The following is a 12,117-nucleotide window of genomic DNA, read 5'->3' as shown; positions in this document are numbered from 1 at the left end:
TCTCGGTAGGGGACTGTAAAAAGGGAAATATATAAAAAGAGCATAGCATATAACAAATGCTGTTCTTTTCTTTAAGACTTCAGGTCTTAATGATTTATTTAGCAAAGCTGTTTCATAGCTCTGAAACAACTAAGGGCATTATAGTTAATAACTATGATAATTTCATTCAGTCAGATCCTACTGAGCACCTTCTATGTGTCAGGCTCTGTGTCAAGGATACATGAGTAAGGAGGACACTCCACTGCCTTCTAGAGAAGGCTTCAATTTTTTTGTGGAAGGGTAGTGTAAGACTGAATGTGATGTGGTCATACATTTCAGAGAATGTAACCACACCCCACAGAAAATCAGTGTAGATATATATCCAAGAACTGGGGACAGGAGGAAATCAACATAGCTGTATCCTCTAATCATCATAGACAGCATAATGTTATATACAGAACAAATCCACCATCCCTCCATCTTATGTTACTGAGCCTCGACCGTGTGCTGGGGGCATAAGAATAAGATCTGTTCTTAAGAAGCTCATAGTCTAGCTATGCATATGAAGTCACTTAGCACCATTTTCAGGCTGCAAATTGTCAAATGTTATCATTGCTTGAAAATGGATCAGAAAGGTTTCGTTTTCAGAGTCTCACTGAAAAAGTAAAAGAACCTAAAGTGACAACATCTGACTTTAAAACACCAAGTAGCAGGAACCATTTATCTTTGCCACTGCTTCCACAAAGAGTATTTAAAAATGCCATAGTGGCTTCAGCTTAATCCATGAGTATAGTCTTCTCTTGTGTGTTTCTAACTAGAAGAGAATATTTTCTGGACATGACAATTCTGGAGGCGATGATCCTCCCTAACTCTAAATGCCTGTGGTTAGCCACCATGCAGCTGCTGGGCTGTGCCTTCGCTTTACATTTACACATTTGTGATATGGTGTTTGTGTGGCTTATTCCTCTGGGGTTCTACAATAAAGTTGCAGCTGATACATTTTAAAACTAAGTATCTATATTATGCAACACTGAAACATGACCACCGGCCTTTCTAATGTATAGCATGGGGACACAGATATCAGTCATTCATTTGTTCATCCAGTCAACAAACATTTAATGAGCACCTACTAATATCAGATTATGTGAGGGACATCAACGTGTATAAAACATGGCCCCATGCTTTAAAGGAGCAAAGTAAGAAAGGAGCCAGGATTATTAAATGAGATCAAGTTAAAGCCTAGAATTCCTCCAGGATGGTGTATGATATAGTAGCTGTGTTTTATTTTTCAAGTATTTTAGAACATATGGGAATTTCATTTTGATCATATTCAGTGATGCTCTTTGAAATCATTCAGTTGAGATTGATCACAGTGTTTAAGTGGCTCTCCTGCCAGTTCCCATCTTCTCTCACTTAGAGAGCTACTTTTACTTGGGGAATCTACTTCTAGAACAATGGTTCCCGGTTCATTGATCATTTACTGTGAAACTCCAAGGTAACAAGACTCAAACTGGGTTCTGAGCAACATCAGCATCCCTGTGACATGGACAGTGGAGATTTGGTGCCAATATTGAACAATGGTCATCTTTTCTCAAGCGGCAACAAATGTTTTGATGAAATAAGTCTCAATTAGATTTTCTCTAATGCATTTAAAAAACTAATTTTTTAAATGACTCTAATTTTCAACTCTTGGTACCTACCACCCCTATTTGTCTATAAGTGCAGGTGAGCAATAAAATGAATGAGTAAATAACAAATATTAAAGGAAATAATTAAAGATGTGATTTATTTCAAATCCCTTATGTATCATTTGAGATTAAAAAAAAAAACATACTTCCACAATTCGTTCAAAAGGAAGGATTACGTGAGCCAGAATTTCAGTGTGTTTTGCATGGCTCCAGGTTCTTGGACACTTGTTGGACAAGTATGGACACCACTATTCTAGAATGTGGCAGTCTGATCTTCTTTCTATTCCTCCTTTACTTTGTCACCCAGGGATGGTCACTGTCATTTAGCTAACATCAACTATCAGCAAGGCACTATGTTGGTGTTCGATGCATATTATCGCTATTTTTCTCAACAGTCCTACTAGGTAGCCATTATTTATGTTTTACAAATGAGAAAAGTGAGGCTCAGGGCGGTAGAGTGACTTCCAGAGTCATCTTCTAGATGACAGAGCCAGAATTAAAACCCAGGTGATTCCAAAGGACATACTCTTTCCAACACATTTGGTGGCCTCCTTAGCCACTTAGAGCCACAGAGCTATAGTGATGGTCCCTGAAGTCCTGGGGCAGAAGCACCTCCCCTCATCCTTGATTAACTCCCAGGGCATGATCTTGACTTTGGATGACCATTAAAATGGGAAAAAAAATTAACTAGTAAGTTATCAGCCCCTTCTGCAGTCCACTTTACATTTCCCATCAATGCATCTGCTTTGCACAGGCCTGTAGGTTTTGGCTATAATTCCCTATGCATTTGTCTAAAGTATACTGGAAAGTAAAACAAATCTTTCACAAACTTTTCCTACAGATACTCCTGAGTCCATATTTATGCTTCCCAGAGACACCACTACCCACTTACCAAAAGCATGGGCTCTGTGAAAAACAGTTTGGATGGAGGTTCCTCAAATGTAGAATTACCAGATGACCCACAATTGCACTCCTAGGTATATAACCAAACAACTTGCAAGCAGGTGTTCAAACTGTTACTTATACACACATTCACAGCAGCATTATTCATGACAACCAACACACAGAAACAACCCAGGTGTCCACGAACAGATGAGTGGATAAAAAAATACGGTATATACAGATTGTGGAATATTATGCAGTCTTAAAGAGGGCTGAAGTTCTGACACAATGCTATAACATGGATGAACCTGGTAAACATGATACTAGACAAAGGACAAATACTGAATGATTCCACCTTTATGAACTATCTTAGAATAGGCAAATTCATAGAGACAGAAAGTAGACTAGAGGTTACTAACGGCTGGGGGTAAGGGAAATGAGAAGTTATTGCCTGATGGCTACAGATGTTCTGTTAGGAGTGATGAAAAATGTTCCAAACAGATGGTGGTGATGTTTGCACAACATTGTGAATGCCATTAATGCCACTGAACTGTATATTTAACCATGGTTAAAATAGCACATTTTATGTTGTATGTATTTTTTACCACATTTTTTCCCCTTAAAGCATGGGCTCTTTAGACAGACCTGGGTGTGATGGGGTGAGTCCTAGCTCTACCACTCCCCACCTGTGTGGAGGACGACAGAGCCTTGCTCAGACGCCCAGCTGCACACACACTAGTCCCTTCCAGGCGTCACGCGGTTTCCTCTTTCCCCTGGTTTCCTCGCTTCCTTATCTCTCATCTTGCTGTGCTGTACACAGTGTCTTAAGGTTCCTCAAAACTATTTTTAGCACAAGATGGAGGCAGAGACAAATTAGTCACATCCCTTATGTGTGTTCTGGGAATCCTCTGCTCATCTGCGTGGAGGGCAGGGAGTGCGCACCCTCCCACCCATCAAGGATTCTTGATTCTTTTTCCATCTTGAGCCACTTTGAGGCTGAGTCAACCAAAATCTGCTTCCCTGAAACGCTGTGACAAGTTGGCCCCCACAGTCAGGCTACTGCTCACAGACTAGCTCTCCCACTCAGAAGGCTCTGAAATATAGCATTTCAAAGCTTTACTCACAAAGATGGTTAGTGGAGTATTTCTTATAATATCAAAAGATTGGAAACAACCTAAATATCCAACAAGGGAGAGTGGCTACGGAAATTACGGTAGTTACACTTGATGGAATATTCTGCAGCTACGTAAAAATGCATATGGCATCTTGCTAAATGGGAGGAAAACTAACTTTTAACTGAGATTTGGTTGCAGCTATGAAAACCCTTTGCATAATGAAAAAATAAAGAGTAAATACAAAAGGCATCGGCAGGACTATGGTGCTGTTTTGATTTTACCACTTTAAAAATATTTTTCTATTTTCCATTATACCAAAAACAAATCAGAAAACAGTTTTTTTTTTCCCCCCAAAACAACATGAGATCAACAGGGTTACTCAACCAGGACACAGATATACGTAGTGTTTTTCCAGTCTGCTCCAACACAACCTGGTGCATTCATCCTTGAAAGCCAGGTTATCAATCTGCTTTTATCTTAACTTCTGCATCCTCAAGGGATTTTAGGTGGATAAACATGACACAGCAGAATCACATGCAAAATCATGGCTATAAGGTGGATGATGCCAGTGTACCCACAGCTGTATCTGGAAGTTGGCCTCTTGGGATGAACTAAGCAAGTGGGACCAGAGTGAGTTGGCCACTGCTTGTTTACTGCCCCCACCCAGAACTCGCTCCTGCAGGCAGTAGCTCTGTTCCCTTTATCCTGGGGGAAGCCCAGCTAGCAGGTTGGCCCAGAGAGGACCACACAATCTAGCTGAATAAATAGCTCCCATAGTACTCCATCTACACTGGCCTTTCCACAGACACTGGCACAGAAGACAACACATCTTCAAATGCCAATACCCATGGGTTTTGCTCTTTAACCTAACATTTACCAAGGACCTGCAGTGGGCCAGATATGGGGAGAGGCACCCTCACAGGCACTGTCATACAGCATAAACTATGAAATAAGAAACTCTAAGCAGAAAAGTGGATGAAATGAAAGCACACACATCTATCTGCAAAAGTTCTTTAAAACTGAGACCACTGTGTGTGAAATGTGTTTCAAAGGGGGTGGATTAACCTTATTCAGATTTCATGATGATATAATTTTAAACAAAGGGGTGAGGTAAAAGATTCTTTAAAAAATTCTTCTGTTCTCTCTAGGAAGGAGAAAGGGGAACATTCAAGGCAAATTCTAGAACCATACTGCTATACATATCCTCCAAAAGTTGCAATCTTATACTACGGAGAGAAAGGGCCCATGGCCTAGCAATTAAACTCATTTGTCTTTTATCCCCTTCTTGCCAAAAAGGACCCCAGCCCTAACTAGTTAATCCCTAACACACACTGCTACTCCCAGAGTTGCCTGGCAACTGCTAGGAGGCGTGTCAGAGAGCAAGAAAAGCCTAAATAAATGAGCTGGAGCCTGGGCTGCTGCTTGACACGGATAAAGGGGGTTTCTCTGGATGGGGTTGCCTGGCTGCTTGTGGCTCTGCCATTTAAGTCGAGAAGGACAAGTTGGTTTGGTGGTTATTGTTAAATATCTTGGGCTTTGCATCTGATTTTCTCCAGGTGACTGAAAAATGGGTCACATGCCCTTGTGATTTGCAGACACCCTCCCTCTATCAGGAAGCAGCAACCTCTGAAGCCTAAAGCCAGGACAGGATGCAATGTGTATGCACCAAACAGAGACCAAGGGCAGCCCCCTCCCTCAAATGCTTCCCTGTTCCATAATTGCCTTCACCCATTCTCCCATCTATTTTTCCAAAATCTACTCACTGATACCTACACATGGTGCCAAGACCTGTGCCTGGCACTGGAAATGCTGAGTTACTAACATGGAACATGTGGAAACTAGAACAAAGACAGGCGGGAAGACATGGTGGAAGGAACCTGGTGTGGAGTCTGTCTGCTGGCTCCGCTGCTTCCTAGGAATCACTGCAGCCTCCACTCTATCCCCCGTGTGTAAAGGACTGGTGAGGGCCAGGATGGGGAATTACTGAGAGCACTGATGGGAAGCAACACAGAGTTGAACTGAGCTCTGACCTCATGGGAGGCCACTAGGGAGGTGAACTTGGCAGTGGCTGGACACCCCGGGTTCTCAGTTTCTAACCCTGAGAGAGTCCTTTGGAATAATTCACCCGGCCCTGAAGACACATCACCAGGGAGCCAACACAGGCCCTCCCCGCCCTGGGCCGGGCACCTAGCCTCCCCAGCAGACCCCGGAAGGCACAGATGGGGAGAAGCAGCGCAGCTCCTGGCACAGGGCTGGGCCTCAGCAAGCAGCCCCCTTCCTCGTTCCTTCTGGACCTGGTAAACAAAACAAAGCTCAGGAGTTCCCTGGCCAGCCACATTCTGAATTTTTTCCATTAGGAAAGAAAGAGAGAGGAAAAAAAAAAAAAAAAGGCCAAGGTGTTAAAAATCTCAAGGGAGCTGTGAGCCAAGGAAAGGGTCTTCAGATGCGACTGTAGAGGAGGAGATGCCCACCTCTGCTTCTCAGGCCACAGCTCGATCCCTCCTCACAGAGCCAGGTAGGGCACGGAGTGGAGCTGTCCCCCAACAGGCTCCAGGCTGGCAGGGGCCTCCTCAGAGGGAGGAGATGGGTGAGGGCCAGGGCCGTGCCCATCTTCCTAGGGCTGTCAGGACAAGCACTGTGCTAGGCTTATTTAAGCGTCACTGCACTACTGCAAGGAGGGATTACACATCTACTGTATGGAAGGGGAACTGAGGATGGGAGAGGCGAATAACTGCTCAGGGTCCTGGCAGGCAGAAGCAGAGCAGAGAGGAGCCCACTTAGGCCCGTGAGTTTCCCGTTTCCAACAAAACGCAACACTGTGACTCTGCAGTAACCTGACAGCCATGACCCCACCTCTACCTCCCCCACCTGTGTGGGCAGGACCCCAGCACCCTGCGCGGTGACCGCTGCTGAGGAAACACTAGGAAGCAGAGAGCACAGCGAGCCAGAGGGGCTGGGAGCGCTGCAGCTGGGCTGCCCTGCATGGGTCCCACATACCTGGCTTTCTACCCTGCAGGCTCACTCCGCCCTCAGCCACCTACTGTTCTCAGGCTCTGAGCTGCTACCTGCCTCAGGGACCTTCCCTGTGTCTGGTCACCAGCCTTCTCTCACCTTATATGCCAAAGGCCTTAAATGGACTCACATCTGTTGACCCAGTAAATCCATGTCAAGGAATTTGCCTAAGAAAATAACTCAGACCAAGCATGAAGATTTATATAAAGATGTTTAGCACAGTGAGGTTTAAAATCATGAAACATTACTGATAATCAAAAAGACCAGCATGCTGGGCATGGTGTCTCATGCCTGTAATCCCAGCACTTTGGGAGTCTGAGGCTAGAGGATCACTTGAGCCCAGGAGTTGGAAACCAGCTGGGCAACATAGCAAGACCCTGTCTTCACAAAAATTAAAAATAAATTAGCTGAGTTCAGTGGCATGCACCTGTAGTCCCAGCTACCTGGGAGGCTGATGTGGGAGGATCACTTCAGCCCAGGTCGTTGAGGCTGCCATGAGCTGTGACGGTCCCACTCCAGCCTAGGCAACAGAGAGAGATCCTGTCTTAAAAATAATAATAAAATAGTAAAATAATTTTTTTAAAAGACCAGCACTAGGAAAACATGGTGGGCCTTGGCTCTGACTTCAGATCATAGGAACTGGAGAGAAATCTCTGAGGGGGCCTGGACATTAGCTTTTTCAACAGTTCCCCCCTCATCCCCGCTCCGTGATTCTGATCCCCGGCCAGTGTTGAGAACCACGAGGGTCACCTGATAGGCTCTGCTCAGCCACTGTCAATCATGTCTAAGAAGGGTTTCTGTGCGGTATTAAAAATTCTCACACAAACTAAAAGGCAAAAAAAATTTATTAATAATTGGGATAAGGGATTGCTTTCTCAGGCATATCTCATCTGCCTACAGAAAGTTAAAAAAACCAAAACCCAAAAATGGAAAAACGAAACAAAAAATTCTAGAACCTAGATGGAAACCTGCCACTGCTGTATCTTACCTCCTGATGACAGGATTATGGGTGGTGCTTTCTCATTTCTAGTCCTGTTAGTTTAAACATTTTTTTTTTTTTTAAACAAAGAGTAGGATTTTTTTTTTTTTTTGACTGAGTCTTGCTCTGTCACTAGGCTGGAGCGCAGTGGCGTGATCTCAGCTCACTGCAACCTCCGCCTCCTGGGTTCAAGCGATTCTCCTGCCTCAGCCTCCTGAGTAACTGGGATTACAGGTGTGGGCAACCATCCCCAGCTAGTTTTTGTATTTTTAGTAGAGACGGGGTTTCACCATGTTGTCCAGGATGGTCTCAATCTCCTGACTTCATGATCAGCCAACCTTGGCCTCCCAAAGTGCTGAGATTATAGGTATGAGCCACCACGCCTGGCCTGCAAAGAGCAGGTGCTATTTTTATAACCAGAAAAACAACTAAAAGACAAGTGACCATGGGGAGGGCCTCAGCACTGTGTTGCCTGTACCCTGGCAGGCTCACTCAAGGCACCACCCTCCCCACAACCCCACATGCAGCCAATGCCTCCTCCTATTTCTTGGGCTCACATTTACTTTGGAGTTATTATTTTAAAATAATCCCCTAAACATTTTTTTTTTTTTTTTTTTTTAAAGACAGGGTTTCACTATGTTGCTCAGGCTGGAGTGCAGTGGCACAATCCTGGCTTACTGTAGCCTCAAACTTCTGGGCTGAAGCGATCTTCCTGTCTCAGCCTCCCAAGTAGCTGGGACCACAGGCACGTGATACCACACCCAGCTGACTTATTTTTTGTAGAGATGAGGTCTCCCTGTGTTGCCCAAGCTGGTCTTGAATGCTCCACCATGCCTGGCTGCCCCAAGCAATCTTACACGGGGAATGTTGTTATCTCATATTTTAGAAGAGGAGAATTTGCCAAAATTAAATCTATAGTTTAAAAACCATCTAGGTGACATGGTGATGACGTTGGCTTGAAGTTTGGTTGGAAAATTCCAAATTCTCCAGCTTACAGAAGAAAGCCATTGCAGTGCAGATGAATGAGATTGAAAGCCTGACACGTCTGCCATATTTCATTGATTCTAAGATGAAAATTACTTCCCATTATAACATTTTTGAAATCTGGATGTGTCTTATAATTGGTAGCATCCTTCAATTATAATTGGCACCACTCTTTTCCCTTTCTTAATGATACGTAAACTAATAGTACATCTTCTAATGACTGAACGGCAGCTCACATTCAAGGACAAGTGCCATGTCTCCATCTAAACTCATCATGTTATCTCAAAGGTGACAGTTTTAATGGCTATGTAATATCCTATCGTAAGATGGACTTTAAGTTATTTCACCAGTTACCTAATATGGATATTTAGTATACTCTAGTGTTTTACCATTAGGAATGCTGCTACTGTGAAGACCTTGGCATTAAGCATTCCCTTTTGCTACTAGGAGCATCTTCATCCTCTCCTAGGCTCCAAATCTTGGGAGACATTTTGGCACTTCTTTCTGTTCATCTCCATATTTGATCTATTGCTGAGTCTTGTTACTTCTTCCTTCACGGTCTCTGTTCCTGGTGGAGCCACCCAGGGCTCTCTTCTGAGTTCTCACAACACTCCTCTAACTGGTTTCTCTGCCTCCAGCTCTCCTTTCAGTCCATCACTGTCCTGCTGCTCAAAGGTAACTTGTCATGTCACATTTCTGCTCAAAATCTTACACTCCTCACAGGGTAAGGTTCACTCTCTGCCAAATTTGGCTCTATCCTCTCCTGCAGCCCCATATCCCCACCCAATCGCTCCAGACAAAATGGCCTGCTCACTGGCCACAAGGGGCCCTGCCTCCAGCACTTTGCTTCCTCAGTTACCTCTACCTCCTACTCTAGGAAGGGATGTTTCTTTCTTTCTTTTTCTAAACCTTACTCATCACATCCAGTTCAAGTTTCACCTTCCTTATGAATGTTATGGCTCAACTGATCCTTTGGAAGGATAGGCAGGCTTATTCTTATTTCACAGGTGACGAAACTACAGTTTAAATGGATTAAGTGGCTTGCTTAACTTCGAGACAGCTAAGAAATGCAGAGCCAGGCTTTAAACTCCAGAGCTTCTGTCCTTAAACCCAGTGCCTTCAAGAGCCATGTGTAAGTACAATGAGAAACTCCTCCTGTGGAGGAACCTGTGCTCAGATCCTGCAGCCAGCAGTCTGTCCCAAGCTTCAACAGCCTTTGATTCCAGATGCACACACATGCCAACAGTGAGATCACTGCAATAGTGAAAATACTTCAAGTCTGTCTGTCCCCAGCAACACAAGCAAAGGATTGGGCCAGCTGTCCTATTCATTCCCATTTTAAAGAGGGGAAGACAACAGTATTTTCCTTGAATTATGCCAGATACCACTGCTTTGAACCTGATTGGTTTGGCTGGACCCAAGATCGCAACAGGTAATCAGAGCCATGTCACTTTGAAACTAGCAGGACACTAGCAAGAACTGGCTTTAAGCTGAAGGGCTTTCGAGAAACCTAAGGGAAATACTTCTCAGGAAGCAAAAAGAGAGTGCGCATCCCTTCTGCTATGTGACCACATAGTGACGATGACACTGTCCAAAGCTCAGGCAGCCTAGAGAGTAAGGCCTAAGTGCCAGATGGATAAAGAGGAGGAGGGGGTGGGGTAGCATGCTGTTCCCTGAGCACCCACTGCCCTGGCCACTTCACACAGAGCAGGCCCTGGGTGACAGGAAACAAGGTGCTTGCTGTTACTCTTTGTGTTTTGCTTGAATACATGACGGAGTTAGAGCAGTAAAGACACTTACCAATGTGTAATTGCAGCTTATGAGGAAGTGTGGCCCCTGCTCACACTCAGAATTTCTACAGACCATGAATCGCCTCACGTCCCCTCATCTTTTGTCATTTTATGTAATCAAATGCTATGGGTTAAAGTAAAAATAGAAACAAACAGCTCCAGCCTGTGGGCAGTGCAGCCAGAGCTGGTCCCTCACACCTGACTCCGACTCTGACTAGGCTGGGTATGAGAGTGTCACTCACCCGCTCAAGAAGGCAGCCCTGTGCTCCTGGGAGAACAGGCCTGTCAGCAAGGTTTCCCTGCAACGTTCTCCCCTCTACAGGGTGACCCAGGTCTCTAGGCCAATTCCTGCATTCTCCTTAGCCAGAAGGCCAAGAGTAGGCTGAGGAGAGAAACAGCAAAGAACTTCTCTTGGAAGCTAAGAGGACTGCTACTGTCCTAGGTTTCAGAGAAGACTGGTGTCTTCACATCCTTGCAATCACGAGTCAACTCATGAGACAGGCAGGGACATGAATGAGTCAACAAGGCCCAGAAAGGGGGAAGGGTCAGAGGTGGGCAGTGTCACTTCCCGGTCCTCATTGTGGTCACTTACAACAAGACCACTTGCAGGAGCCCTCAGGTGTGAACCCCAGGAAGCTCTGGTTTCTCAATCATGGAGGAGAGGCCCCTTGAAAGAACAGGGGCGGCGAGGTCTAGTGGGAAAGCAGGGGCTCTGGGACCATCTGGCTCTTCTGGGCTAAGCTGTTTCTCTTCCCTGAGTCTTGGTTTCCTCATTTGTAAAGTGGAACTGACCATTGCTATTGCACAGGTACACTGTGAAGCCCCAGTGATGGCAGGTGAGTGTGAGGGGCCTGGCGCTGTTATCTGACAGGCGGTTGGGGCTTACCGTCCAGGGTGGCGCACGGGGCAAGGCCTTAACAGCCGCCAGAGCAGTGAGAGTCTCACACATGATAGCACAGCCTCCTTGTGCTTAGAGGTATGGCAATGCGAGTACACCGTCCCCCCCCACCAACACATACAACCTCTTCTAGGTGAGCCCGAAAAGCAGAATAATCATGGCATTTCTTGTGTCCCCTGAGGTATGCTTCTCAGCCCTGACCAAACACAGGCTCTGTGACACGCCAAGGCTACTCACCGGCTCGATTTTCAGAGCGTTTCGGTAGCTACCGAAGAAAGCAGCCTGGGCCTTGAGGAAGGCTCTGGCCACACCATCCCCAGTGGTTGTGGAGACCTTCTTCAGCCTGTTCTTCAGTGAAGAGATCTGGTGATGAAGAGAAAGAAAACACAGGTTGAGGACAAGGTCAAAGAGGGGTAGCTGACTAAGCCCAGTACATGGAGCCCTGGAAATTCCTACAAGTGGCAGGATCCATTTGATAGCTCAGTTACCCAGAGGACAAAAACATGTTCACGCTGCGTGCAGTGGTGCGCACCTGCAATCCCAGCTACCTGGGAGGCTGAGGCACGAGAATCGCTTGGACCTGGGAGGCGGAGGTTGCAGTGAGAGATCGCGCCACTGTGTTCCAGCCTGGGTGACGGAACAAGACTCAGTCTCAAAAAAAAAAAAATCTGTTCAAAATTAGGGCATGTTTTTGAAATTAAACAAGTGTTGTTCCTATTAGAACACATCTAATAAAAACAAAAACAATTTTTAATGACTTATTCCATGCCAGGTAAGCACTTTTGCATTC

The 12,117-nt window shown here is 45.3% G+C and overlaps 1 protein-coding gene across 5 annotated transcripts in view; it reads right to left on the bottom strand.

The window, feature by feature from the left end:
- DENND1A (DENN domain containing 1A) overlaps nucleotides 1-12,117 on the bottom strand; it is a 545,115-nt gene that overhangs the window by 158,299 nt on the left and 374,699 nt on the right. For all 5 annotated transcript variants that reach the window (XM_037745641.1, XM_017548402.2, XM_017548407.2 and 2 more), the window contains one exon: nucleotides 11,565-11,690. In XM_037745641.1, the coding sequence (XP_037601569.1) occupies nucleotides 11,565-11,690 (126 nt within the window). The remainder of the gene's footprint in view (nucleotides 1-11,564; nucleotides 11,691-12,117) is intronic.

Source organism: Cebus imitator, unplaced genomic scaffold (genome assembly GCF_001604975.1).
Source record: "Cebus imitator isolate Cc_AM_T3 unplaced genomic scaffold, Cebus_imitator-1.0 Scaffold206, whole genome shotgun sequence".
Classification (NCBI taxonomy): domain Eukaryota; kingdom Metazoa; phylum Chordata; class Mammalia; order Primates; family Cebidae; genus Cebus; species Cebus imitator.
The sequence above is the reverse complement of the archived record's forward strand: the minus strand, read 5'-3'. Positions and strand labels throughout refer to the sequence as shown.